Source organism: Protomyctophum parallelum, assembly GCF_964188405.1.
Source record: "Protomyctophum parallelum genome assembly, chromosome: 4".
In the NCBI taxonomy this organism is placed as follows: domain Eukaryota; kingdom Metazoa; phylum Chordata; class Actinopteri; order Myctophiformes; family Myctophidae; genus Protomyctophum; species Protomyctophum parallelum.
The window spans coordinates 18,138,548-18,165,997 of record NC_139700.1 but is presented as its reverse complement, the minus strand read 5'-3'; the positions used below and the strand labels follow the sequence as shown (position 1 = coordinate 18,165,997).

The 27,450-nt window shown below is 41.8% G+C and overlaps 1 protein-coding gene across 1 annotated transcript in view; it reads left to right on the top strand.

Moving 5' to 3' along the window:
* Positions 1–27,450, top strand: part of otogl (otogelin-like) — an 87,361-nt gene that overhangs the window by 34,025 nt on the left and 25,886 nt on the right. The window contains exons 27-43 of the mRNA XM_083762706.1: positions 1,083–1,229; positions 2,217–2,336; positions 3,927–4,043; positions 9,087–9,243; positions 9,832–9,858; positions 10,325–10,504; positions 13,410–13,688; positions 13,963–14,080; positions 14,175–14,254; positions 15,058–15,674; positions 16,022–16,367; positions 16,879–17,186; positions 18,336–18,513; positions 19,901–20,043; positions 20,131–20,154; positions 20,578–20,673; positions 21,362–21,551. Coding sequence (XP_083618832.1) covers positions 1,083–1,229; positions 2,217–2,336; positions 3,927–4,043; positions 9,087–9,243; positions 9,832–9,858; positions 10,325–10,504; positions 13,410–13,688; positions 13,963–14,080; positions 14,175–14,254; positions 15,058–15,674; positions 16,022–16,367; positions 16,879–17,186; positions 18,336–18,513; positions 19,901–20,043; positions 20,131–20,154; positions 20,578–20,673; positions 21,362–21,551 — 3,127 coding nt within the window. The remainder of the gene's footprint in view (positions 1–1,082; positions 1,230–2,216; positions 2,337–3,926; positions 4,044–9,086; positions 9,244–9,831; positions 9,859–10,324; positions 10,505–13,409; positions 13,689–13,962; positions 14,081–14,174; positions 14,255–15,057; positions 15,675–16,021; positions 16,368–16,878; positions 17,187–18,335; positions 18,514–19,900; positions 20,044–20,130; positions 20,155–20,577; positions 20,674–21,361; positions 21,552–27,450) is intronic.

The window sequence follows — 27,450 nt, the reverse complement described above, 5'->3', positions numbered from 1 at the left end:
ATGGGATGCGCGCGCACGTTTCCTGGTGCTGGTAAGGCATTGCCTAGCAACTGGGCCAGTGTTAAAAGTTGATTTTCAGGCCCAGGCCGTAGCGTAACGGTCTGGGCACCGGACTGGTAATCCAGTCGCAGTGTGCCGCGGGTTCGACTCCCGGACCCGACACGGCCTTTACTGCATGTCATCCCCCCATCTCTCTCCCGTTTCCTGTCAGCCTACTGTCTGTCCCTTCAAAAATCAATAAAAAGGCGTAAGCCGCAAAAAAAAATCTTAAAAAAAAAAATCGATAAAGTACATTAATTGACATTAATTGAAATTGAATATTTCAAAATATAGGCGCTAGAGTGCCAGCAGATATGGCAGATTTTACTCTGAATGGTCCCCCCTTTCGTTCCCCCCAAAAACCGGGAGGCATAATCTTCCATTCTTATAGTTCTTACCTCACGCTGGTCACGCTAAAGTCTCTCTAGAAGCGTTTATATTCCAAACGAGATGCATGCTGAAGTCAGAAATGAAGACAGAACATTGTCCTGGTGCAAACCATGGAGAGCTCCCTAGATTAGGAGTTACAAGCCATTCTTCTGGAGCCGTAAACAAGGAAGTGAACGGCAGCGCGCATGCACGAAACAGCAAGGAATACGGTGCAGAAGGAGAGGCCACCCCCCCCCCCTCCCTTTTAACCCCCCCCCCCCGATATATTTTTTTATATCAATAAAAAAGACCTAAAGACGTCCAAGGCCTCCTGCGGTGTGATTAGAAAAGACGTGTATACATGCATGTCTAACAAATGTTGTTAATTGACTGAATACTCCGTGACCGTCAAAGTCAGCTAAACTCTTAAAGTAATACACATTAATACCACATACAGCATGCATACACAAACAACACATACACATGTACGTATGCATTCACACACACACACACACACACACACACACACACACACACACACACACACACATGCACATATAAGGTATAAACACAATAGACAGCAGTACTAAACATAAATGTACTGTACATTCTCTAGATCTATTTTATTTGCCAATTTGTAAGCCATGGTTGTCCTGTATTTGTCCTGTACTCAGAGCCCCTCCACCGTTCTGGGCCGGGGGTCAGAGTTTGAGCTGTGGAATGCAGGCTACTACACTGTGGTCCACTTCGCCAGCCAGGACATCACCATCCTCTGGGACCGCAAGACTACCGTGCACATCAGAGCTGGACCACAGTGGAAGGTGTTTATTCCTTTGGGAAACAGTTAGACAACCCACAGCGAAAATAATTATATATGTGTGTGTTTGAAGATTTTGCATATTAATAACCCATTTAGACTTGAGGCCGATTTTTTAAACGCCTTCTAAATCCTAACCTAATATTTCAGAAAATCTTCTATTTTGTATTAAAAACAAAACAAACAAATCATATTGTTATTACATAGCATAGAAAATGCAAAATGGAAAGAAGGAAGCGCCAGCACACAATAAAGGTCCATTTCACATGGTTTATTACCTCGAACAGACAACGGACGTGTCCACACGTCCCCTCCCTATCTAATTATTGGACAGTATTAGGATGTTGATATTAATTTTTTATTCATCTGTAGGGACCCAAATCACACCGTAGAAAGCATGAGTGTCTATTTCAAACACAAAGAGTTTTTTGACTGGGGAGTCATGTTGACAGCAGAGACTGCCTGTCATAATTTCACCCCCCTCCCTATCTAAAGATTGGACAATATTAGGATGTTGATATTCATTTTGTATTCATCCTTCGGGCCCCAAATCACACCTTAGAAAGCATGAGTGTCTATTTCAATCACAAAGTGTGAGTGCTGAGAAAGGCCCATCTGGCCGAAACACGTCCGCTGTCCGTTCGTCAGAGGTATTAAAATTAAAAGGACATTTATTGTATGCTGGCGCTTCCTTCTTTCCATTTTGCATTTTTGAGCCTTGAACCTATAAGAATACTAATTTGGTGTGTTGCGGCTTTTGCAGTCCTTTTTCCGCTATGTATATAACAGGATAAAAATAATTGAACACTGATGCTTTCCCGGTTTAAAAGGTATAACGCCTAGGTTTTCCTGGTGGTGATGGAAAATGAAAATGATTTCCTTTTTTGTATTTGTATATGTATTTGAAATTGAGAACTCAGATAAGCCATCGCAAACGATTATGTCACAGGCTTTTGTTTAGAAAAGCATACTTGTTGCTTGTTGCATCCAGGGCCTGCTCAGAGGGCTGTGTGGGAACTTTGACACTGTGACAGTAAACGACATGACCACCTCCAGTCACATGGAGGTCAACAACGCACAAAGCTTTGGGGACAGCTGGGCGCTGGGACAGGTACGTACGTACAACTCACCCGTAATCAATTCAGCATGTATATCTTTCACATTTAAAAACAACACATTTGTAACAACACCATAACAGTGGATTGTGTAAAATATAGAAAATTGACGCCTCACTCTCAAAATCTGGTCATGGGGGGAAAAAACGATTAAATCAAATATCGCAATTTTTAATACCACGATTTTCAGAGTTCAAGTTCAGAATCTTTTTTTTATGTATAAATTAATTCATTCATTCATTCATTTAAAATGTTCTAGTATAAAGCAAAGTAACTGATATTGAATCACAACAATCGTTGAATCACAGAATAGCAATATACAGTAAATCGAATCAGCACCCTAGTTATCGAGATCGTACGTATCAAATGGTGAGGTAAGTTCACCCCTACTCTGTTGTGCTCTGGTCCGATGCTCTGATGGCATGTTCCTCCACACGTGTCAAACTCCTCACTGTCAGGTGAAAAAAGAAGCAGCTAAAATCGCTAAAACAAAAGAAAGCAGCAAATGAAAAAAATATATATCACTCATCTTGTACTTTCTCTAATAACAACTCAAAACATGAACCATGGTTCATGGAAATCAATCTTCAATCTTGCCGTCCTACCCACCACAATTGGTGCTGTAGACCAATGTTGATTGGTTGTCAAACATTTTCATGTCAAGGACCCCCAGATTAATGTGTATTTATGAATCTGTAAAAGTATCTGAAAAGTCCACCCACTTCGAATGTTATCAACCGATAATCACCTACTGGTGATTATCGGTTGATAACATTCTCTGAAAAGTATCTGAAAAGTCCACCCACTTCGAATGTTATCAACATTCGGTCAACATTCGGTTGATAACATTCGAAGTGGGTGGACTTTTCAGATACTTTTCAGATACTTATCACTCGGAATGTAATCAAGCCAGCAGGCTCGCCTGGAGACTACCGCATGTATACTGGCTGCGATTTTGCGGAAGTGAAATTACTGCCGCCGAAACGTCAACATTGTGAAACTGACTTACATGATCGAAGACTGATATGAGGTTAGGGGACTTACGTGACCGGTTAGATTTAGGGTTAGGGTTAGTAATAGTCGGACAATGCAACCGACGGATGTCGGACGTCTCTGCGTTTAAGTAACCTACTGGTCGATTTTCAAACAAATCCGTTGAGAAGAAATTGTGCCACAGACCCTCATACGAGAGTGTCAAAGATTGTGTTGAATATTTATGAACAATTGTTGTTTCAATGTGTATTTGATTCGGCAGAATTTGTCAGTACGTATCCCCCGACTCAAATGTATACACAATTCTCTTTCCAGCCTGTTTGCTCTTGCTCAAAGTTTCCCTCAAAGTGAAGCTCTTTTTTACTTCTAAACCTCTCCCAGGTATCTCTGCCTTTCTTTTCTCACTCCTTCAAAGTCTTTCTCACTCACCCTCCTGCGCTCGTTCTCGCAATTTTCTGTCCATCTCCCTTGAGTGTTGGTGATATTTAAGAGTAATCAGACACTTTATCACCTTCTTGGTGTGTGTGTGTGTGTGTGTGTGTGTGTGTGTGTGTGTGTGTGTGTGTGTGTGTGCGCGTGTGCGTGCATGTCAGTGTGTGAGTGATTACGTAGTTAAGCGACCGTGTGAAGGGGACTTGGGCAGACAGCCGTACGCCAAGAGAGAATGCGCTATCCTCTACAGCGACATCTTTGCACCTTGTCACAACGTGGTATGTGCGCACACACACACACACACACACACACACACACACACACACACACACCGTGTATGGTGCTTTGCAGCTGTAGAAAGGTTATCCTGCTGGCAGTGTGGCAGTAGGTTGGTGACAAGGGTATGGGAACTGTTCTTATCTGATCCACAGCAGTAAGCTTTGGTCCTCAGAGATCAACACCAAATACCACAGGCACCAAATACAAAGCTTACCCACACATCACACTCATACACGTGTTCTTGCATTTTCACGATGTCTCCTACACACACATACACAAACACACACACACACAATATTTGTTCCTGAACAGTCACGCCTAGTTTGCCTAGAGACACATGAATTCCCATTACAAATCTCAGGATCATGCAGAAGGGATTTTGTCATAATATGTAATCCTCTGTATGGCCAGCAGGTGGCAGCAAATGCACAAGCTGAGGTCTGCTGAGCAAATTACTTTTCTGTATCTTTGTCAATGTATTCTTTATAAGAAGCAAAATTTACACACCCAACGGGAGAAGCTGGGTTGAAAAACATATGAATAAAACACAAACACCAGCACATCATAAATTAGAAGACGTTGAGGATTCTAATTATGAGCATAGTTCAAGAAAGGACACTGCACACAGTTGTGTTTCCAGCTTATTACAATTGTATATGGAACTGAAAAAGGTTCTATTCTAACCACTTGAACCCCAGCATGCCTTGGGGGTAATATTCACCCAAAATAGCCAATCTACAAGCTCAAAACACATCCCATCACGTAACTCAAGTCCATTTCTCTAAGACTACAGGGTTTAAAGTTGTTAAAATTCATTCTAAAGGCCAATTCAGATCTAATATTAGATGGGAGTGAAACAGGTGAGTGGTTCTTGCAACTGAACCAGAGAGGTATTATTATGGCATATATTGTCTATAAGAGGGTCTGTCTGTGTTTGTCCTGAACTAATGTTGACGACTTGGACAGATTAGAACCAAATTCCGTGTACACTACACATTGCCATTAGGTTAACTTGGTACCTCTACTAATTCACACATGTTTTATACTTTCTGAAATATATAACTAGTTTATAATTTTGTAATGGAATTCCATGGCGCTGAATCCTTGGACAATGTCAACATCATACTTTAACATACTGTACTGTTAAGTGTAGATTCGACATAGACGGATTCTGTCACAGGCATGCCACATTAACCCATTAATGACCTGAGGCTGGTTCTATACAAATTCCTTCTAAAGCTGTAGTTCTCTAAAAATTTTCGTGCCAAGAACGCCCAGAATGTGCTTGGCCCCAGAGCCCCCCCCCCCCCCCCCCCCCCACACACACCACCTCTCTCTCTCTCTCTCTCTCTCTCTCTCTCTCATTAGCAGGCAACACAGCAGCACTATCACTCTCTCTGTTTCTTGCGCCCCCTACTGGTACAAATAAGTCCTATACTCGCCACATAGTCACATAGGCACGGACATTGCTGGTTGTAGGAAAAAAGAAGAAGAAAATAAATCGCACTGTGAGCTTGCATAGCTGCTAGCCAACGCAAAAAGTCTAAAATGTCACGGGTGCTTTTAATGGGTTAAGTCCGACTTGTTATGTCCGAGGTCTTATATGTTAAGTCTGAGATGGGTTTTCTGTCTTCTGTGATTCTGTGTGCTATCTTATTGCTTATATCCATTTTCAAATGTGTATATATACTCTATCTTTACATCTATGTTTGCTGTTTCTGGACAGGGGGAGGGGGGCGGGGTACAAATTACCTGAAATGCTTGAAATGACTGAAATGCTTGTCTGTAATAACCTGTAAAAAGGAATAAAAACAAAGTAAACACAAGTCTGATTGGGTTAAGTCCCATATATTAAGTCTGAGGTGGGTTAAGTCTGATATGTTGAGTCTGAGGTGGGTTAAGTCTGATATGTTGAGTCTGAGGTGGGTTAAGTCTGATATGTTGAGTCTGAGGTGGGTTAAGTCTGATATGTTGAGTCTGAGATGGGTTAAGTCTGATATGTTGAGTCTGAGATGGGTTAAGTCTGATATGTTGAGTCTGAGATGGGTTAAGTCTGATATGTTGAGTCTGAGATGGGTTAAGTCTGATATGTTGAGTCTGAGGTGGGTTAAGTCTGATATGTTGAGTCTGAGATGGGTTAAGTCTGATATGTTAAGTCTGAGATGGGTTAAGTCTGATATGTTGAGTCTGAGGTGGGTTAAGTCTGATATGTTGAGTCTGAGGTGGGTTAAGTCTGATATGTTGAGTCTGAGATGGGTTAAGTCTGATATGTTGAGTCTGAGGTGGGTTAAGTCTGATATGTTAAGTCTGAGATGGGTTAAGTCTGATATGTTGAGTCTGAGATGGGTTAAGTCTGATATGTTGAGTCTGAGGTGGGTTAAGTCTGATATGTTGAGTCTGAGATGGGTTAAGTCTGATATGTTGAGTCTGAGATGGGTTAAGTCTGATATGTTAAGTCTGAGGTGGGTTAAGTCTGAGATGGGTTAAGTCTGATATGTTAAGTCTGAGGTGGGTTAAGTCTGATATGTTGAGTCTGAGATGGGTTAAGTCTGATATGTTGAGTCTGAGATGGGTTAAGTCTGATATGTTAAGTCTGAGGTGGGTTAAGTCTGATATGTTGAGTCTGAGATGGGTTAAGTCTGATATGTTAAGTCTGAGATGGGTTAAGTCTGATATGTTAAGTCTGAGATGGGTTAAGTCTGATATGTTAAGTCTGAGGTGGGTTAAGTCTGATATGTTGAGTCTGAGATGGGTTAAGTCTGATATGTTAAGTCTGAGGTGGGTTAAGTCTGATATGTTGAGTCTGAGATGGGTTAAGTCTGATATGTTAAGTCTGAGATGGGTTAAGTCTGATATGTTAAGTCTGAGATGGGTTAAGTCTGATATGTTAAGTCTGAGGTGGGTTAAGTCTGATATGTTGAGTCTGAGATGGGTTAAGTCTGATATGTTAAGTCTGAGGTGGGTTAAGTCTGATATGTTGAGTCTGAGATGGGTTAAGTCTGATATGTTAAGTCTGAGGTGGGTTAAGTCTGATATGTTGAGTCTGAGATGGGTTAAGTCTGATATGTTAAGTCTGAGGTGGGTTAAGTCTGATATGTTGAGTCTGAGATGGGTTAAGTCTGATATGTTGAGTCTGAGATGGGTTAAGTCTGATATGTTGAGTCTGAGATGGGTTAAGTTGGAGGTGGAGTCACACTGTTCCCATGTGGACCCCAAGGTCCTCGTGGAGGTGACTGTGAGTGTCTCTGTCCATCCCAGGGGGGCAGTCAGCCAGATATTTCGTGAAGCCTCATTTGAAATCGGTAGTTCATATAATGGCCTGTTGTGGCGCTGGACTGGACCCAAAAAGCCCCATAGCTCCATAGAGGCCCATGTATTTTGGCCCAACTTCACCTAGACTGTATTACCTTAATAAACATGGTCATGAATACTTTCTTCTTCCAGTCACTAGTTTAAAGTCTCATTTCTAATGTCATAATATTCTTTTTGGAAAATTATGGTCCCATTAATTAAAAAAATGACCATAAAGTCGCGTATGTTCTGAGGGGCGTGGCTACCGTTACAGTCTATGATCGGGATTCCCCTCCCACTCAAGAGTCTTCTCCTCCCACTCGAGTCAAAATAAAAACCAACGGAGAAGAAGGGGGGAAGTCCCGCCTCGTTGTCTGGGCAGCCAATGACCAGCTGGTACAAAACGGAGCCAGCCAATGGCCAGCTGGTACCAAAAGATGGCGACTTACATCAGGAATTAGCATATCATTACAGGCTTCATTTTACGTTCATGTTAGACCCGGGGAACGCTTTGTCCATATTTTTTACAGTCTATGGTCCATCCCCATGCTGCCAGCATGGGGATGACGTCATTCACTGGAGGTCACCCTCCCATTATATTTGTATTATTAACATTATAAAATGAAAGGAGCCTGTACACATCAAAGTGATGAGCACAGTCAATGAACCATACACATTTCTGTGCTGCTTTAAAAAAAAAGATCTGAACTTGCTTTAATGCAGTTACAGTACAGTACTTTGACAGTTAATCCCCTCAGGCAATGGCGCTGCATTTATTCTCTTTCTAAAACGGTTTTGTATCATCACACATCTCACATCTGAGCAAGTCTTCAAAGAACTATACTACAGTCACGAGAATACATAGAATAAATACATAGAACCCATAGAATATATCTAGTAAAATACATCTTTCGAAGGTATCTCAAATTCAAATTCAAGTCAGTACAAATTAAAACATAGAGTTCTATCGCTCTATGGTGGTAAATAGCTAGTAACCTACAGTATGTTTGTCAGCCTGTCACCACCAGCGTGGACATGGGGGGCCCAGTTATTGTTTTGTGTGGAGTGACCAACTCATCGTTGATGTGACGTGTCTGTCACAGCAGCCCTCATCTGGGCCCCGAGAGTGACCCGCACCCCATTGTCCTCACGTCTTTTCCATCAGCACCAGTCTGAATTATTAACCGCTCACCCCCTAAACCCGACCACCCGTAGTCTCCCCCACTTCGATTTGGCCTGGTTCACTTGTTGTTTTATATGATGTATCTATCTATTTGTGTGTGTCTGTGTGTGTGTGCAACTGTGCACACATTTTTGTGTGTGCCCAACTGATTTTTTGGGTCTGATGCTAAGACCTAGACCTATTTTGTTAAATAGCGCAACATTTTCTAATCAATTTGAAAAACTTGATTTGATTAAAGTCTCTATTTGAGAATATGTAACTTGTTAGCAAAAATAATAATAAATACAAATAACTTTTTGATAAAACACAAATAAAACATAAACTGAACTTTTTTAATTATTTACAGTAATCACTTCATTCCTGTTCAAAGATGAAAATGCGATTGTAGATCTGCCATTTTTTTGGTGAAATATAACGCCAGGTTGATATTTGTTAAACATTAGGAAACTATAAAAAAGTAAAATAATTGCCGATATATCAGTTGTGGTTTAGTGTGTGTACTGCATTTGCTTTGTTAGGGTATAATATAATATGTGTGCACGTGCTTGCGTGTGTGTGTGCCACCCAGGTGGATGTTGCCTGGTTCTATAGGAACTGTCTGACAGACACGTGTAACTGTAACCGTGGAGGTGACTGTGAGTGTCTCTGTACGTCCATCGCTGCATACGCACACAAATGCTGCCAGCAGGGGGTCGGCATTCACTGGAGGTCACCCTCCGTCTGTCGTGAGTACGCACACACACACACACACACACACGCACGCACGCACGCACGCACGCACACACGCACACGCACACGCACACGCACACGCACACACACACACACACGCACAGACACACAATCAAAGTAATAGATTTATTCAAATAGAAAACATAATTAATGATTTTCGATTTTTTAAACAGCAGATCTACGAGCCCTAGTTGTATATCGACCAGTTTTGTTATTTTTATGTGACGCCATTATATGTTTTAACACTGATCTAGTTCATTCATTAGAATTGTTTTGCGTTGATTTGTTAATAAGGTATAAAAAAACATTTGGGAGCTTCTTGATTATTCAATGAATCGAAAAATGAATCCATGGAATAATTGAAGAAACTAAAAAAAAAACATTACAGATGATCGGTAACTCCTGGAATGAATCTACATAGATTTTACAGTGTAGATTGCGGTCCAAGAGATGAAGATAGGATTAAATGGCAGTCCGTGGTCCAATGCATAATAAACTGGGGGTCGTTGACGTTAAAAAGGTTGAGAGTCACTGGTCTGTATTACTTGTGATTTCAAAACTGTGTTTATCTCGTTCTCTTGCAGCCTTCGACTGTGAATACTACAACCAAGGTAAGGGTAACACTTTAAGGTCGTGTCTGTAATGCATTAAGCTTAAGGCTTTATAACACTCATTATAAATGTTTATAATAATGTATGACAACTTATAACAACGTATACTTATAATGTATTATATATAAGTGCTGGTCATCATGCATTAAGCTCAGTGGCACAGCACATGGTAACTACCTTAACTTATAGTTATAAAGTGTCTTTGTTATGCATAATAAACAGAACAGAAAATACATTTTCAGGTTTATTGCATTAATTTCAGTCAATCATCATCAATCATCAGTCAAGCTCATTTATCAGCTTAATTTATCACTTCCAATTTCACTTGTTTAATCTGTATCCTGTCTGAGTTCTCTATCCTGACTGGATAAAATATGTATCCCGCAATAGAGCTATATAAATCAACAAAAATCACTTACCCTACCTTTTAAGATTTAAAAGCCTATCTACTGTATGTTCCCTACAGAGCTAGGTGACGGGCCCTACGCTATGTTCAGTGCCATCTATAATGACACCATGTTCGGAGTGAATCGTAGCAGCAGTTCGGTGTTCCCTATGACTAGAGTGGCCCCAGGGACTTTGCCCGCCCCAGGGCTGCTCTTCAACTTCATGGTCACCTCAGGACTGCAGAAGGAGCCCAAGACACGTGAGCTCTCATATGCACACTGTCATTTACACAAGTGTATGAATGGACCGGCTTATGGACCGGCTAGTGTCGCCACGTGACACCATCGTACGACAAAGTATAAAATACGGCTTAAGTGGTAAAGTAGTGCTTACTGTAGTTCCTTACATTTTAATATATTTTTGTGTTCCAATCTAATTTTAAGGAATGCTCTTTTTGGAGTAAAACCACATTTAAAACAAGCAGTGACAGTGGAGTGGAAGCAGTGAAAAGTAAACTCAGTGAGGCCTCCTTCACACATATCAAACAAATGTTCTGTGCTCTGTCTGTGATTAATGGCTGCCACAATCGCATGTCCCACTGGGAGGAGACCCCGGGGCACACCAAGGCGCAGTTGGAGGAAACACATCGACTCACTGGCCTTGGAACATCTCGGGATCCCCCAGGAGGAAGTCACTAATGTTGCTCTGGAGAGGGAAGTCTGGAGCACTCTGGTGGAGCTGTTGCCCCCGCGTCCCGACTACGGATAAGCGGTTGAAGATGGATGGATGGACAGACAATGCAATTCCAATGGGTGTCACATGGTTTGACCAAACATTTGTGTTTGATGAGGCAGCAATCAGCAATCTAACCCTTATCATATTTTGCATATGAAATTTGTTCTATGAGCGCATAGGACATACTAAATGGTTGTAAAAGAATAGTCAGCATCCCATCGAGTGAACAGAATATGAAGTAGTAGAAAGAGTCTTTCGTTTTGTTCTCAGTTCTCAGAAAGAGTCAAGACACAGGGATATTTTCTGTATTGAATTTCTTATATTGTTCATGAAAATACATCATACAGAATTTAAATAAATTTTAAGAAATCAGACCGGTCTGAAGTGAGTGGTGCAACAGTGCCCCCTGTTGGTACTCTAAACATAGGGACATACTCTAAACATAGGGACATTCCTGTTCCTTGGAGTGGACGGTTGCACCACTCAAAAATGACCTTAATCGCTGGTCTGTACTCCCTTTATCCTTGAGTTCAAGAATCGAAACTATCAAAATGAATATCTTGCCAAGACTCTTATACCTGTTCATGTCTCTACCAGTTAATGTTCCATCCAAACAATTCAATGAGTGGGATAAGTTAATTTCACAATTCATTTGGAATGGCAGAAATTAATTAAAATCAATTAATTAAATATGCAACATTACAGCTGAATAAGGAAAAGGGAGGCGTGTCACTACCAAATCTACAAGACTATTTTTTACGCCGCCCAAATTAGATTTGTGGCTTTATGGGGAGCTAATTATACAGAAGCCAAATGGAAAGCCATAGAAATATGTAATCAGGATATCCCAGTACAAGCTATGTTAGGCGGCAAACAATTAGCAAAAGCCAATTTAGATGAATTAGATCCAATCACATCTTTCACATTACAGACTTGGCTCACTGTTGTCAAACAGTTAAAAATAGAAAAGCAATCAAAAATACTGAGAAGGGTAGCCTATGATACGGCATTTACACCAGGAAAACTGGATCAGCGGTTCAGGTTTTGGTTTTCCAACCATGGGATCACATCTTACTATAAGATTATGGAAGAAAATAGATTACAGAGCTTCCAGAACCTAAAGGATATACATACTATTTAGAAAATCAAGATTTATTTAGATATCTCCAGTTACATCATTATTTTAAGTCCAGAACCGTGATCCACAAATAAATCAGAACAAACTTATTCAATTCATTACTCAGGCATATACAAAAGGAACAAATAAAATATAATAAAAATGATATCTGTATCAAACTGCAGAAAACATACTGTACAACAGTATGTTGTACAGGAAAAATGGGAAAAAGAACTGAATGCTCAAATCACAGTTGAACAAGGGTTAAATATTTGCAAAACACAATACACATCAAGTTCCATCACCTCGCGTGAATTATGCTGGAAAAACACACGTCGCTTTTCTATCACTCCAAAACTTAAATGAAAACAGCTTGGAGCACAACAGTTGTGCTGGAGAAACTACGGCGAGGTAGAAGTAAATCATTGTCATGTTTTCTGGAGTTGTTCATAAATGCTTGGAGTCTTGGAGAAATTGCAGGAGATCCGGGGTATATACAAATATTAGATTACTGTATATTGTTATATCTGGGAGACTTACCAGATGAAATTACAGTGAGAGGTATCTAATGAAAATATTCTTGGCTGCAGGGGAAAAAGCCATTACTCGTAAATGACTTCAGGCAGAATCTCCATCTGTAGAAGACTGGCTTCAGGTAGTCTCTGAGATCTTTGACATGGAGAGGATGACAGCGAACTTGAGAAGGAAGAGAGAGTCTTTTGAAAACAAGTGGGAAAAGGGTTATATTATACCTCTGAGCAACAAGAGGGCTAGGAAGTAGGAACCTGGATGGTTTTTCAAATATATATAAAAAAAAGATTGCACTTGGTGTGATGCTTAAACCTTTGACAAAAATAATCATATTCAAATTATACTTACATTTCTCCTAACATTTTAAGGAGAAATACCATAGATGGTAACTGTCTGAAAAGGGGAAACAAGATAAAATATGTTCTTCGTACTTAATTGTCCAATTCTATTCCCACTTTGTATGTACTGTATGTGTGTGTATATGTATGGATGTGTATGTCATTGTAGGCACATACTATACTATATGCGGCCTTTTTTCTTTTTCTTTTCTCCAGAAATACACTGTCTACTATTATATAACAGTATTTGTCTTCTATTTTGTTTCATGATTCGCAAGATGATATGTTTGGCAACATATACTGTGATGTCCTTTTGTTTATTTGTTTGTTCTGTGTGTGTTCTTTTTTTTTTTCGTTTTTGATTGTTCTTGAAAAATGAATACAATTTAAGTTGAAAAAAAGTAGTATATCGCCCACCACTAACCTCACTCTCTTTCACGTAGGCGTGCCTATGGTGTCACTGGAATCTGCAGAGAGACCAAATTACTTCCTGACTGTGTCAGGGCGAAGCCGACTCCAAATGGAACGCTGGAGTCGAGGGCCCGAGTTTAGTCGTAGGGCGACCTTCATCCAGCACCAGGGGCTGTTCCTGCCGGGCCACACCTCCTTCGAACTGATCACCCAACCAGGCTTCTTTCTGACGCTGACTCGCATGGCTGTACGAGCCCAGAAATACCAAAACTCACAGGACTTCAAGACGAGCAGCAGCTTCACTTTGGAGGGTCAGTAATGCTCCCAGTCCCAAGTACACACCAGTAGACATAATCAGAAACTGTAAAGGCAGACATACATACAAGCACGCACTCGTCTCACACACACTTTTAGAGAAATAAAATAAAATTGGCATATGCACACACTCTCACAAACTCACAGGTGCATTAACAAATACTATACATATTCATTGGCTTTGTAAACTGCCATGTGAGTATGAAGTAGCCTATGCTAAACCTTAAAGTGACACAAATATTGAATCATCTGTTTTTCTCTCCTTGTCAGAGAGCAGTTTTCTGATCCCGTACCGTATATTTTGTGAGTGGCGATACCAAACCTGTGCCAGCCCCTGTGTCCCAACATGCAGTGACCCTGATGCCACACTTTGCCATTTCCTGCCTCTGTAAGACGCTCAGCTCAAGTACTGTCCAAATACAGGTATGACTACAAATTAATGTGTTTCGGTGTAATGTGGTATTCTTCTGTGTGCGTTGCAGTGTGGAGGGCTGCTTTCCACGCTGTCCCAAGAACATGCTAATGGATGAAATCACCAGGAGATGCGTCTATGCAGAGGACTGTGAGTGATGTCGACTTGTTTCTCTTGTACAGCTCAGAGAATATAAACAAATTTAAATTCTATGCTCAAGGAGTCGCATGTGATTGGCCCCAGGATCGAATCCCATCAGAGTATGTTTTACAGGCCTATGTGCTTTTAATGGTTAAAAATGAACCAAGCATAGAAACATAACCTTTTATGATTGAATATAATATCAGAGTATGTTGGAAACTTCAGGGTTCATTATACAGTATGTACGTTCAAAGCTTCTTCAGTGGAAGGGAGTGGCGAGCCTCGCTCCTGTTAGTCAATGAGGCACTCCAATCCAATCCACATTTCTTAAAACACAAGGTTTCCACAGTGCTGTACAAAGTGAAATTAAAACACTCAGGAAAAGTAAAAAGACACTGAATCTTGGCGAGTCCAATATGTTTTTATACTGTACATTGGCAACTGGAAATAGGCTTTATGCACACACAATAAGTCTTCATACTTCCAGGCCCCTTCCCTACTCCCTTCACAGGTGTTACTGATGATACTAATGCAGTGCAGTGGTTCTCAAACGTTTTAATTTCAAGGACAAGGACACTCTCAGAGTTACGGGGCCATTTGGAACCCACTCAAGGACACTTTGAGACCCACTGGTGTAGCAGTGTATTTTCATTGAGCCAACATGGCCAACAGAATGGAACAGAGCCTTCATTAGTATCATCGATAACACCCCAAGTTCTTTCCAACATGTCGTGTGTGCTTAGAGCCCATTAAGCCCTATACTGTATATTCAACGGTAACTCCTTAACCATGTTCTTATTCATGTCTTCCAGGTGTGTTCCTTCCCCCAACTCCAACCCCCTTTGCATATGTCACTCGGTCCAACAGAACAACCACAGCGCCCCCCATAACCACGCCCACACCAGTTAGAACCACCACCAGCACCACCAGGAGGCCTATAATAAGTACAACATCCACCACAACCAGGAGGCCAATAACAAGTACAACCTTCACCAGCACCAGGAGGCCTATAACAAGTACCACCACCACCACCACCATCACCAGGAGGCCTATCACAAGTACAACCACCACCACCATCACCAGGAGGCCTATCACAAGTACAACTACCACCACCATCACCAGGCGGCCTATCACAAGTACAACCACCAATACCACCATTACTACTACTAGAGCCATCACCACTACACCCTCCTCCACCAGGGCTTCCACCACAAGGACCAGTATTTCTACCGTTTCTCCCACCACTCCCAGTGGCGTGCCGGCATCCACGGCGCGCATCACAATATCCCCCGCCCCATCGTCGAGCGTAACCACTTCTCCGATGACTCCGCTCGCTGCCACTGTTTCGACCCGGTGGACCGGCGCACCGACCATGTCGTCTGCCGCTCCGGCGACCACCGCGACCACCGTGACCACCGCGATTCCGCCGGTAAATGGCCCTCCTCCTCATTGACCAGGCCTTTTCAAGGAATGAGGCAAATGAAAAAATTTAATTTTGAAAGTCATCCAACCACACAAATTCACAATTTGGATCTACCTTACATTAAAAAGTCTCTCCCTGATAGAGTTGTAGAATGGGCAATGAAAAGCAAAATGCATTTCATTTTCAATTTCCTTTAGACCACACAAACTACATAATCTATCCTCCTCAACCGTGCTTACATATCAATATGAAGACCAAGTATGCCAGCCCTGGTTTGAGCGCATAAGGATCGTTTTCTTTTTTTTTCTCCAGGTACCAGCGACTAGTACCGCTAGTCCGCTAGTCGGTAGTAGTGTCACTACTACCCCCGCCCGGCTGCCCACGTCCACTGGCGCCACCACCGCGGGCACCACGACAGTCGCGGTCGGCGTGCCGACGAGACCGCCGAGACCGACGAGACCGACGAGACCACCGAGACCGACGAGACCGACGAGACCGACGGCGCCTGCAGAGACCACAGAGTCCACCACCGCGGAGTCCACGACCACCCAGACCACGCCAGCCGGACCCACGTCGCCTACGAGACCCGGAGACATCACCACCACCACTGTGCGCCCACCGGTCGATACCACGGTGGCAGTCACCACCCTCACTCCCACTTACACAGGGGTCCCCACCACTACCACCACACCTGGACCGGTACTGAATGAATGAATGAATGAATTTCTTCGTGTCATGCCACTTTGGCCCAATCCCATATGGAATTACTGTATATGACACATTGAAAACAACTGACATTACAGTCCCTCCCGTTCATATTACATCTTGCCTTATACACAACATAAATAGATAGTTCAGTATTTGAACAAAATGAAAACAAACAAGACAATGTCATTTTGCATGTAAATGGCCCTCCTCCTCATTGACCAGTCCTTTTCAAGGAATGAGGCAAATGTAAAAATGTAATTTGGAAAGTCATCCAACCACACAAATTCATAATTTGGATCTACCTTATTAAAAAGTCTCTCCCTGATAGAGTTGTAGAATGGGCAATGAAAAGCAAAATGCATTTCATTTTCAATTTCCTTTAGACCACACAAACTACATAATCTATCCTCCTCAACCGTGCTTACATATCAATATGAAGACCAAGTATGCCAGCCCTGGTTTGAGCGCATAAGGATCGTTTTCTTTTTTGACCAGGTACCAGCGACTAGTACCGCTAGTCCGCTAGTCGGTAGTAGTGTCACTACTACCCCCGCCCGGCTGCCCACGTACACTGGCGCCACCACCGCGGGCACCACGACAGTCGCGGTCGGCGTGCCGACGAGACCGCCGAGACCGCCGAGACCGACAAGACCGACGAGACCGACGAGACCGACGGCGCCTGCAGAGACCACAGAGTCCACCACCGCGGAGTCCACGACCACCGAGCTGCTGACCAGCCCTGAGACGTCCCCCGTCACCACAGAGGAGCTGACCACCACTCCCCTCTTGCTGCCCACTGGGGCTTGTACGGTAAGGGTTACCAATTAATATATGTTTTATTGAAATTATTGGATTGTTTTATATTATATATATATATATTTTGTATCCATTTTGGTCCTAAATATAATATATTTAGTTCTATGTTTCAAAACCACTGTTTTGAAACATAGAACTACTCTTTTCTGTATGGTTGTAATGTACGCACGCACGTACGCACGCACGCACGCACACACACACACACACACACCTGTGCAGTAAATCTATGCGTGAAGAGAGTGTTTCTAGATGCTGCGGCTCCCCCAGAATTCCAGCGAAGATACCACTGGTATGTGCTGGATCCCTGGACCAAGTGATCTGTGCTCTTGCTGTCAATACAGTCATACATTATCTCTGTATCTGTATCTGTGTGTCTGACAGACAGTGTTTGTTTGTATCATTTGATTTGATTCGCCAATTCATATCTTTCTCGTCAGGTACATTTTTCGTTCACAAATATAAGCCTGATTCCTTATTTGTCGTACAACACTGTTGCTCTCAGAAAATATCTTAGGCATTCACTCTGGCAGATGCAAAAGATACAAAGATGCTAAGCTACACAGCATATCTGTAGCTTTGTAGTTTGTACCTTTGTAGCTGAAACCTGCTGAACCTTTTTGTTGCGACGGCAGGTAGCAGTTAACTATGGAATTGTGCATTTCCCATCAGTCAATCAGTCAGTCAGTCAGACAGACAGACCCCCAGGCATGACCATATCGTGACATCACGTGACATCATCAGCGATGGAGATCTCTGATGTCATCAGTTAGCCAGCAACTCTGACCTCAAACCTCTTCAATGTCTCCCTGTTGACTGATACCTGTCCATTTAAACTCTAGAGACGCGCCTGCCCCAAAGTTATTAGTGCAGCCACGCCCGGCAGCCGGCGAAAACTAGTCACCCAGGCGGATGCGCAACCTCTCTTAGGGTCCTTTAGGACCTCACCCTTTAGGGTGAGGTCGCCCTCAGGCGTCTTACTGGCAGCTGTGTAGCTTTTGCAGCAGCAACAAACGTCTGATGTATTTTTGTATATTCGTGTCGCTGGCTTCCATTGACAATGAATGGTAGCCTGTATCTTTGCATCTTTGCAATTTGCTGAAGACAGCTCACTGTCCAGTGTGTACTCTCCCTATCTCTCCTCAGCCCCCGTACTCCTTCCGCATTGACGAGTGTGCCGAGCTCATCTGTTTCAACAGCGAGCTGCTGCTCCACAACTCGTCTCTCCATTGTCGTTACAACACAACCATGCCTCAGTGCAGCCTGCTGGGCCTCCCCATCCTCACCAACACAGACCCCTGCTGCCCGCAGTGGCAGTGTCCCTGTAAGTACAGTACTATACACCCTAGGGTTGTCCCCATCCGATCACGTGATCGGACATCGGGGGCCGATCATGTCATTTTCAAATGATCGGAATTGGACCGGGAGCAAAAAACATGATCGGGACATCCGATCACCTATCATATCCATATCATGATATTAGATTTTGGATATTGTACTATTGTGATATGGCATACATTTTCTATAAAAAAATATAAATATCGGATCGAGAAAAATTGCTATCAGCAGATACTCAAAATCAAATGATCAGAATCGGATCAGTATAAAAAAACATGATCATCCCTAATTACACCCATTTACTTATTTTAACTCCAACAGGAGCGAGGTGAAATTACGGACCGACATAGTCGGTTCAAGTGTAACCAAAATGGACGCTGGACACATTTGGTTACTCTAGTTGTACACTCTCAGTTAGACAGTTACAAATGCATAACAGAACACTAGGGATTTCCCTGTGTACAACAAATACAGTACGCCACAAAGACGCAGCTGAAATTAAACCAGGAATGTGCTGAACACCACTCCACTAACTTTATTCCTTTGAGATTCAAGAGTGAGTGGTCAACATGATCACTTTTCAGTCTGCAGAAGGAACTAAGATGGGGCATAGCTTTCCAGGTATCCTCAAGAGATACAGGCAGTAGCAGAGATTCATTCTAATTATTATACATTTTTCATCAAACTTTTTATTTTTATTTTTTTTAACATATTTTTTTGTCTTAGTCCTAGTAGTACAAAGTAGTAGTAAGGTTGAAATCGATTTTTTGCAAGTAGAAATTAATGCGGGTGTTAGAGGGTTAAAGTATTGATTATTTATGTATTTTTCCAGTTGTCATTTTTCATTGAGGCTCTAATGGATTTACACTAATGTGTCATGTTTACCTCCCCTCCCCTTTTCATCCTCCTAAAAGGACCTCAGCTGAAACGTGCCCTTGCGCTTTTATTGTGTTTATTATTGTGCTTTTATCTGTCCTCTTATTCTATTATTCAGCGAGCATAATACTCTGTTTGTGCAATTATACATTTTTAATTAACAGACACTTGGTACATTAAATCCGCCAGCCAGTCGACACACATTTATACTTCATTTAATTAAGGAAACGGGATCGCATTGAATATTACATTTGGCCATTAGCAAGCTTTTGTAGATAGTAGATTCAGTTACTGAAAATGAAGGCTGTGTCATTGCTATGTGCATTGCGTCTAACGAAAGGGCCGTAATTGATCTAGCAAACTGAATAGGCAGTTGAGTTTACCCCATTATACTATTTGCAGACCAGGGCACAATGTGGAATATGTTAAGCAATTCAATATAGCTAATAGACTGACGTTCGTCCATTTCTATATACTACTATGACTGTGCATGCCAGGCCGTTGCTCAGTGATGTCAGACCTGCGTGTGATCACGTTCGATGGCAACAACGTGGCACTATATGACAACGGCTCCTACATCCTGGTCACCCTGCCCAGAGAGACCATCATAGGCACAGTGGACAAATGCCCCTTCAGCCAGGTAATACAGAACAGCCGGAAATCTACCGCATGATAAACATATTGGTTTATGTGCTTTAATAAATGGCCTTCTGTTTTCCCTTTTTAGAGTGTCAACTCCATCCGAAGAACTGTGAGTAGCAAAACCTCTGTTGAAAATCTTATGACCAGTTACGACAGTTCCGAATCATCTTTATTGTTACATCACAAGTTTTTACAAGTAAAAATGTGGTTTTGCACATACAGTACCGGTAGTTGCCATTGTGATCGTTTTCCAAGAAAACAAAGAAAGGGAAGAAGCTTCTCAAATTTAGAAACTTGTTCCACAAACAGCACTTAAAAAAACAGCACAGCCGTAGGGTCTCTATTATTTTATTTACAATACAAGTAAGGGATTTCCAGATATTGACAAGCTTGTTTCACAAACGGCACAACCGCAGTTGCGATAGTTACATTGATATTGGGGACTATTTGTTATTGGGCATATTAAAGTGTTTTAAAATATCACTTTTCGACCTAACCTATGACTGCTAATGTCCATAATTTTCTCTCCCAGAGTCCTGCAGGAGGCAGTGATAAATCTCTGTGCTTTATCAAGCTGAACATTACAACCTCTTCCTACCGAATCATCATCAATCGGCTGGACCGCAAGGTGACCGACCGTCTGACAAAGTTTCAAACTGGGCGGTAGTCAGTGTTTGTGTCGCTTTCCACTCAGACTGTACAGGCTGTGTATGCTGTTCATGCTTTGTTTGAAGTCCGATAATACACTTTTTTATTTTTAATAATAATTCATTATTAAAATGATGACGTCATGAACGGGGCCTCCCGATCCTTAAGGCCGCCCCTGCTTAAACCCATGGATTAAAGTTCTCAGTTGCCACGACAGATAGAGGCCAGCGTGTCTTCTATGGAAGCATGTTGCACAGAGACATGTTTTTAGTTATTATTTTAGGATTAGAGCATTTGAAGTGGTCAAACTAGCAATATGTTCCGAAGCATCTTCCATAAACCTTTAACCTTAATAGTCTCGGATATTTCATGAAAGCAAAGGTTAAAGCCTCGATCTGTGATTTCTTCAACTGGTTGTTTGTAGAACACCAGGAACAAATATTACTAAAACATCATAATTTTACATTTCACATAATTGTGTTAATTGTTTAGAAACAGTGCTAGTGTGGGGGGTTGCTTTCAGGCTGTTTCTGTAATCTCATTTTGTCAGTCGTGAGATTTAATTTAGCTTTAATCCATGCAAAACCCCTTTTCACATTTTATTGGCTCTTTGTCAGCATTTTCTCACACTGCAGATGTTTACCATCACTATGTGTGTCTGAGTCCAGGTGTTGGTGAACTACAGACCGGCCCGGTTGCCGTTCTCCCGCCATGCTCTGTTGGTGGATGACACGGGCAGCATGTATGTGATCAACACGCCCGGAGGGGTCAACATACAGTGGTACCACAGCACGGGCATCATGGTGCTACAGTACACTAATGGTGGCAATGGATCTGCACCCACACAAGGCCTGTGTGGTGAGTATATGCACACACATATGTGCATGCATGCATGTGCGGAGTAACTCTGGCTGACTTGAAGGCAGCTGGGATGTAGCCTGAGGTGATGGATGTGTTGATGGTAACGAATGGGAGTACATGAGGGGCAGTGGCCTGGAAGATGGAGGAGTGGATAGGGTGTAGAGAGAACAGGTGGTTGGTCGGGTGGATGACACCCTTTCCAGGACCTCGTCTGGAGATAGCGGAGAGAAGGAAGACATGCATGATATGCTGGGGGTTAGCGTTAGGTGAGCTATGATTGATTAGTGGGAATATGGGAGAAAGAGCTTCATCGTTAATTTTCTTATCAAAGTAGGTGACGAAAGCTTCAGCAGAGATGGTCGGGGGCGGACCGGTGGAAGGGGTATACGGTGGGAGGAGAAGAATTACCTTGGGTTATAGAGGCAGAGGACTGAATCTTAAGCGCGATAGAAAGACAACTTAGATCACTCATTCTTGAGATGAGGGACAAAAGTGGAAAAAACATGTCCCACACATAAGAGCCTTATTTATGTTAAAAATAAATTAATTCATAAAAATAAAAGCACTTGCAAAGTTAAATGTAATACAGTTGTGTATTATTATGCCATTAATTTCATTATAATTGTTTTCATATGCCATCTGAATTAGTTAAAAGCAGGCACTGTACCCAAAAACGCCTGTATTTAGCCTGTCCCCAGCATAAATACATAAATATACATACTAAATTAAAGTAGATTGTCAACAACATAGCAAACAATATACACAGTTAATTTTAATTTATATATTCCATTACATATCTCATATCAAATGTGTGTCCCACGTCTCCCGTCAACTCCGTCAGGTTTTTTAAAAGTCTTAAATTAATCAGAAAATATTGTCGACAGATTTAGCCTGAAGACTCCTTTTCCAAGTCCCGTTTATATTTGTTGCAACAGTGGAGCACCTGGTCTGACAAGCATTCAATTGTTTGATATTTTAAACAAACAATGTTGATATCAATGAGGTCACAGCTTTTACATGTCAACTCCGTCAGGACATTATTATGATCTTTGTTAAGAATTCCAAAATAATGTTTATTATTTTAGTTTAGGGTTAGGTTTAGCTAACAAATGAAGCAAAAACAAAATGGCTACATTGTACTACAGAGGGTTAAGATGAAAACAAATGACATTTTGTCAACTCCGTCAGACGTCAACTCCGTCAGGTTTTGTGTCTGACGGAGTTGACATGTATCTGACGGAGTTGACAAAAGTGTTCCTAAAACAATAAAATGATAGTTTTTGAATAATGGGACGTATTCTAATTTGGCACACAGTTAGAGCATGCCTTAAGGAACATTTTTGGCTATAGGGCCATCACAGATTTGTCTCGTGGTGACCATGGCAGCCATTTTCCAAAATTGCCGCCACCTGATGTTATTTTACAATAACTCAAGTTCTACACCACCTAGGATCTTGATTCTGGTGACTAAGACTACATTTTCAAGGATGAGGGATACAGTGGTACAATTTAGATTTTCCCTGTGACCATGGCAGCCTTTTTTCAAAATGGCCGCCACCTGCTGTTATTTTACAATAACACAAGTTCTACACCATCTAGGATCTTGATTCTGGTGACTAATCATACATTTTAAAAGATGAGGAATACAGTGGTACTATTTAGATTTGTCCTGTGACCATGGCAGCCATTGTTTTTCAAAATGACCACCAACCTGCTGTTATTTTACCTCAAGTTTTAGACCACCAAGGATCTTGATTCTGGTGACTAATCATTACATTTTCAAGGATGAACTTTCTCTGGGAGGGGTCAGGGCTTATTTCAGGTGCAGGTTGAGTTGCTACTGACAGGACATTAAAAGGAGGTGGGCTTTCTGGCCTTTGACTTGTCCCTTTCAGGTACAGACGCACAGTTTGACTTCACTGGCCACTGCAGTGTGGCGTTGTATCTTGGTGGCCTCCTGCCAGTGTTTCTCCATCCTTCTCATGAGCTCTGTGTTCTGGGGCTCTGTTATAGTCAACTTACATTGTCTTGGCTGGAGATTGCTTTCCTGCAGGGTCCAGCCCAGTCTTGTGCAGATGGCTGCTGGCCCACCTGGAGGCCCCAACCTCATTTGTTCGGTTGGTGTGATTAGGTGGGGTGGTCTTCCCCAATCAGGATGAAGGGTTTGAGCCTTTCAAACGGCAGTCTGGCCAAGTGTCTGTATTTAGTTGTGAGGCTAGATACAGGACACGATTCCTCACCCAGCCCCAGGTGACTTGAGGTGAAGGCTCCTTTGATTTGGTAACATTGCTTTGGTTGACATGCTGGGGACACAGAACGACACTGATGCCTTCAGTGTCTGCATATCCTGCCTGCTAGTCCTGAAGGCAGATCTTCTGTCTTCAGTCTTTCGCTCACTGTTCACTGCTCACTGTTCACCTCAAGCAGGTCTTCAAGGTGTTTGCCTTTGCACAGGCTATATGGCTAGGACTCGTGCTTCAACCACTCAGAGAACTCCAACATGGTGTTGGTTGCTCCTGGGCCGCAGAGCATTGTGCGGCAGAATTCAGCTCTCATCTCTGGTGGCAGCTTTTTGAGGAGTCGTGCAACATTTGAGCCGCATCGAAGTTCTGTGTCTCCCTCTGGGCCTAGGGTAGACACTTGCTATTTTATGTAACACTAATTGGTGGGGCTGTCCAAACTTGTTGTTTAGGTGTCAATCGGGTCTCTGTTGGTGAAGTCGGGTCTAGGTGGTCTAGAAGATGAGTTAGTCAGGGGATATTAATACAATCTGGTAATAAATTCCTTATCAAGAATTTTCTTCACCAATGTGTTTGGAAGGGTGTCTACTAACATATCCCACATTGCTTTATATTCAACCACCCTAGGGGAACTTTTGACAGCTGCTGAAAGTTGGGGTACCATCAACAACCTATATAAGGCAAAATGTTCATTATGCTTTAAGTAGCATGTGACATGTCAAACTAGGGAGTTTTCATGATTCTGAATGCATTCCAAGCATTAGCTATGCACGAAGAACACTCCTTGGGCTGAAAACGGCCATAGCCGTCATCACAAAATGAGGTCAGCACATTTGGGCAAGTGGATATATGGCCGAATTTAGCCCAAGGGGTTTGACCCCTAGTTTGGCCATAGACTCTCTAGTTTGGCCATAGCCACTTGGTATGATACCCAACTTTCAGCAGCTGTCAAAAATGCCTCTAGGGTGGTTCAATAGAAACCAATGTGGGATATGTTAGTAGACACCTTTACAAACACATTGGTGAAAAAATTCTTGGTAAGAAATGTATTCACAGATTTGACATTATTCTGATAATATTCCCTGACTAAATTGGTAAAATAATAGCAGGTCCACCATTTTTGAAAATGGCTGCCATTGTCACAGGATAAATCTAAATAGTACAACTGTATTCCTCCTCCTTGAAAATGTAGGATTAGTCACCAAAATCAAGATCCTAGGTGGTGTAGAACTTGAGTTATTGGGAAATAACAGCAGGTGGCGGACATTTTGAAAATGGCTGCCATGGTCACAGGGCCAATATAAATAGTACCACTGTATTCCTCATCCTTGAAAATGTGGGATTAGTCACCAGAATCAAGATCCTAGGTGGTCTAGAACCTAAATCAGTTAAACTTGTAAACTCCGTCAGATGTTCGTCAACTCCGTCAGACGTTCGTCCCGTGATGTTTTTGTTAATTTCCAAAGAAATAGAAAATTCGATGTTAAATCTTTTGTGCTTATGTATTGAAACTAGAGCTGGGACTCGATTAAAAAAATGTATCTAATTAATCAGAGGCTTTGCGATTAATTAATCTAGATTAATCGCATTTTAATCGCATATCAATATTCAACCCGAGAACAGCGAGAAACCTTTTTTTTTATGTTTTTTGGTATCCCAGTAAATCAACGAATAGTGACTACAGGATACCACTCATTTTCAACATTTTACTGTCATTAATATACCTGTTGTAGTAACAGTAACAAGTACATCTCAGTGACATCACAAAGCTGTACTTACTTCATATTGTTACTGTTTTTTGTCAGACCTCCAGTTCTAGGCAACACAAATGGGGTGACTTTTTATTATTTCCAGTTTTCAGTACTATAGAAAAGCGCCCAGTGAGAAACGTTCTGCGGTGAAAAAAAAGGTGCGATTAAATTATCTGTAGTTAATCGCGATTAATTTTTCTGTAGTTAATTAATCTAAATTAATCGCAATTAGTCCCGGCCCTAATTGAAACACCAACTGAAATGATACATAATGATGATTTTTTTTTTTTTTACATGGTTTTCATGTTCATAATTCATATATTCATAATATTGAAAATAAAGGTTGAAATGACGGATTTGAGAAATTGGATATTTCATAATAGTGTGATATTGGAACAAAACAATATTAAAATAATTGTATTACTTAACTTGATTACTGAAAGCCATTATAAGATAACTGAGGACTTTATATTATTGTTGAAATTCTCAAATCCAATTAAAAGGGATTTTAGTGTGTCTGACGGAGTTGACATGAATCAGGTATTAAGTGCATAAATGTCCCATTTTAGAAAGAAATGTTATGCGAAAAACCTGTTCCTTCTCAAGATTGGTAGTTGAGACCTGTATCTACAAATACATCTATTTGATTTGAATGTATCTTAAAAAAAAGAAAAATCTAGTTTGAAAAAAGTTTTGTCCCTTATCTCAAGAATGGGTGATATACATTTCATTATAATAGTGGATAATGAGATGGAAAGGCGGAGAGGAGTCAATGAATGTGGGAGAGGTCATCTGATTAGCCCATTTTGTGCGACTTCCCTTCAGCCGACCCTGAGACGTGTTCAGTCACTCAACTCTGAGGGATTTAGATAAGCGAGGAGCTGGCCGACACACAGGGAGGAGAGAGGCTGGTTACGGTCAAAGACAGATGGAGAAATGGATAGAAAGGAAGTTGCAGTGTCAGTCGAGAGGGAGGGGGAGGATGGATTCAGGGGAGGGGAGAGAGGAGAAGGAGGATAGACAAGAGAGAGGAGGGGTTTTTAGAAACCTCCGGTTCTGTGACAGTTTTTCGGGCTCGCTATAGGTTTAGGTGTGACGTCTCTATACTCAAAGGGCCAGAGACATGAAGGGGGGGCAAGAAGGCAGAAGAAGGTGAAGGTGATTCAAAGACAGGCAGGACTTTATGCGACTGCAATTGATTCACTTTCTTGCACACGCACACGCACACGCACACGCACACACACACACACACACACACACACACACACACACACACACACACACACACACGCGCACACACACACACACACACACACACACACACACACACACACACACACACACACACACACACACACACACACAAACACTGTGTGCAGACATAAGTTTAATGCAAGCTTTCAGTCGTGTGACCTTCTTCAGGCATTGTTTTTGAGCGGTTGCTGTTTATTACTCTGTTCGGTTAAATTTGTACACAGTTAAATGATCACTCAGGATTTTACAGTGTAGATATAAAAGAAAAAGTGAGTGATGAAAAAGCCTGTAGCCAACTACTACACATTCACTCCCACTTGAACGATAACGATGATGCCACTTAGGGCTGTCTGAAAGCCCAATGGACGTAATTACACTTTTACAGGAATTCATTATTCTCTCTTTTGGTCGGTCTTCATCACTGTCTGTCCCTTATTCACACCAAAAAATAAACTGGCACGCAAACGTGCACATACTCACAAGAGACACACACACACATTTTGTTTTGCTATCTTTCTTTTTTAAATGCCATGACTTACCCTGCTGGCCCAACTAGGTGGACCATAAACATACTGTAAAGTTATACAAATTCACAACACTTTGCGTGTTTGTAGGTCAACTAATTTCGCCACTTTTGAAATCTGTTTCGAT